The 2,385-nt window shown below is 39.2% G+C and overlaps 1 protein-coding gene across 1 annotated transcript in view; it reads right to left on the bottom strand.

Annotated features, from left to right (window-relative positions):
- Positions 1-1,130: 1,130 nt before the first annotated feature.
- Positions 1,131-2,385, bottom strand: part of LOC135204329 (acanthoscurrin-1-like) — a 2,901-nt gene continuing 1,646 nt past the window's right edge. The window contains exon 2 of the mRNA XM_064234513.1: positions 1,131-1,922. Coding sequence (XP_064090583.1) covers positions 1,368-1,922 — 555 coding nt within the window. The 3' untranslated portion in view covers positions 1,131-1,367. The remainder of the gene's footprint in view (positions 1,923-2,385) is intronic.

The raw sequence follows: 2,385 nt of genomic DNA, 5'->3' as shown, positions 1-2,385 counted from the left end.
TCTTATAATATTTATATAAAATCTGATGTGTTGACCTCATCTGAATGTCATTCATACTGCCAAGTAATTATTTCAAATTTTAACCTGTCATAAAGTAAAACATTGCTCATTATTTACTCCATAGTATACCACATGTTACTCCATAGCAATTGTGTACCTTAACAGAAACCTGATGAAATGTGTATCTTGTATAGCAGACATTCAAATCATTTTTTTTATATATTGAAAAATATATATAAAAGTTCAATATCTTGTAATACTTAAGACTAATTATACAGTGCAATCACTTAATGGGTAACTCCTATTCAACATATTGTAATTTCCCAATATAGTTATCTATAAGTATTTAAATTTTGTAATACTACCTGAGTACCATGTCAGCCCCGATGAATGAAGTTTGTCTAGTAATCAATAGGGTAGAAAAGGTATGTATGATACCATAGTAATCAATAGAGTAGAAAAGGTATGTATGATACCACAACTTGTATTTAAATTTTGTAATACTACCTGAGTACCATATCAGCCCTGATGAATGACGTTTGTCTAGTAATTAATAGGGTGGAAAAGGTAAGTATGATACCACAACCAATGCCATTCATTCAAGAGGGCTTTCCCCTAGACGCATACCGCGTCCGGGTTGCCTGTTGTGCTGTGCTTTGTAAGCTTTTTTTTTTGCACCATAAATTGTTTTCTCTCTATGGTTGAGGTTTTTGACACGCATGATCGTAGCGGCTAATTCTTCTTTTCTTCTTTGCAATCTTGCAAATGTTATTGAGCCGGTGGACTGCCTTCCGTTTTTAAGGCGGGTTTTCTGACTGAGTTATATCTCAGTAAGCTCTTTCAAAGACTTATTAAAATATTGACCAGAATATGAATTAAAATATTGACTAGAATGTGAATTAAAATATTGGCCATAATATGAATTAAGATATAGACCAGAATATGCATTTTTGAAAGATATTCATAGTGAAAATGATAATTGGAAACTTCTATTTGCCAGCCAATCTATTGTCTTGATCTAGCCCTGGCCCAGAGATATCTGTATGATGCTAAAAGTAGTCCTCTGATTCTGCAGATGCTTGTACACAGGCAGAGCTACAGTATGCAAGCAGTAGGTAAATAAAAGGAACTTAATTTTCACAACATATATTCTCCCTCCTTACATCCAGGCAACAAGGTTCTGATCTCCTCTAATATCGTGCGTCAGAAATCACGTATTACATTCGAAAACACTCGAAATATTTTCCTTATGAAAGCCCAATAAATAATAGGGGAAACTGTTTTGAACGGAACAATGAATAACAACAATCTTAACAATCAATCACAGACATGCTTTATATCAAGATTTAAAGATTTTCTGTTTTTTCTTAGCCAAAATAGCTCTGTGGTTTGCAGACGTGTTCCTCAAGACAGACGTCATAGCAGCACTTGTCAGCGCCGGCGCACTTGAAGTCGTTGGAACAGGTGGTGGGAGCGCCACCAAATCGCACCGGAGGACACTGAGGTCGAACCCTGGGACAGTTCCCAATTTTGACGCCGACGGGCCCTTCTAATTCCTGGTTGCTCTCACAGCAGTAAGCTTGGCCTTCGGGAGTGCGACACCAGTATCTGCAGGTCGCTGGTGGATTAACGCCGCCTGGGTGAATCCCACCAGGGCCTACGCCCCCTCCTGGGAGAATCCCACCAGGACCTACACCACCACCTGGGAAAATCCCACCAGAGCCAACATCACCTCCTGGGAGAATCCCACCAGGACCAACACCACCTCCTGGGAGAATCCCACCAGGACCTACACCGCCTCCTCCAAGACCAAGACCGCCTCCGGCACCTCCCAGGCCAGCACCTGCATACCCTCTTGTTTTGTCTTTGCTTGGGTCGCCAGAGACTGTGGCTGCAATGGCCAGTGAGCAGAGCAAGAAGACCTGGAAAGGAAAGGCGACACATTTTTAGAATGGGGTGTCTTCGGAAGAGGACAAATGTTCGCAAATTTAGCAGAATGCTTTCAACATATTGCGTTTTGAAGGGCTTATTTTATTATTATTATTATTTCTAGTGACCGAAAGGCGAGTGAACCATCATACAGTGTATGTTAAGCAAATTTATAAAACTGTCCTAACGTCAATGAAAAATATAACAGTAATATAAAAGACAGAACTAATAATTTTTCAAATGCATATAAGCAGTGAATCGGAAAACTAACAGTACTTCAGACTGTCATAACCGTACTTTTGAAATTAGGAATGCTAGCAAAACAATTTTTTTGGGTGGGGGGGGAGTGGTGTACGCCTTGGTTTGACATTTGCAGAAAAAAATTCCCAATTGTACTCTAGATAAAACTATACAGTATTTGTAGAATTTGTGAAAAATATCTATTGGTGTACTCTG

This window comes from Macrobrachium nipponense, chromosome 44, assembly GCF_015104395.2.
Source record: "Macrobrachium nipponense isolate FS-2020 chromosome 44, ASM1510439v2, whole genome shotgun sequence".
NCBI lineage: Eukaryota > Metazoa > Arthropoda > Malacostraca > Decapoda > Palaemonidae > Macrobrachium > Macrobrachium nipponense.
This window is presented reverse-complemented; position numbering and strand designations above follow the sequence as displayed.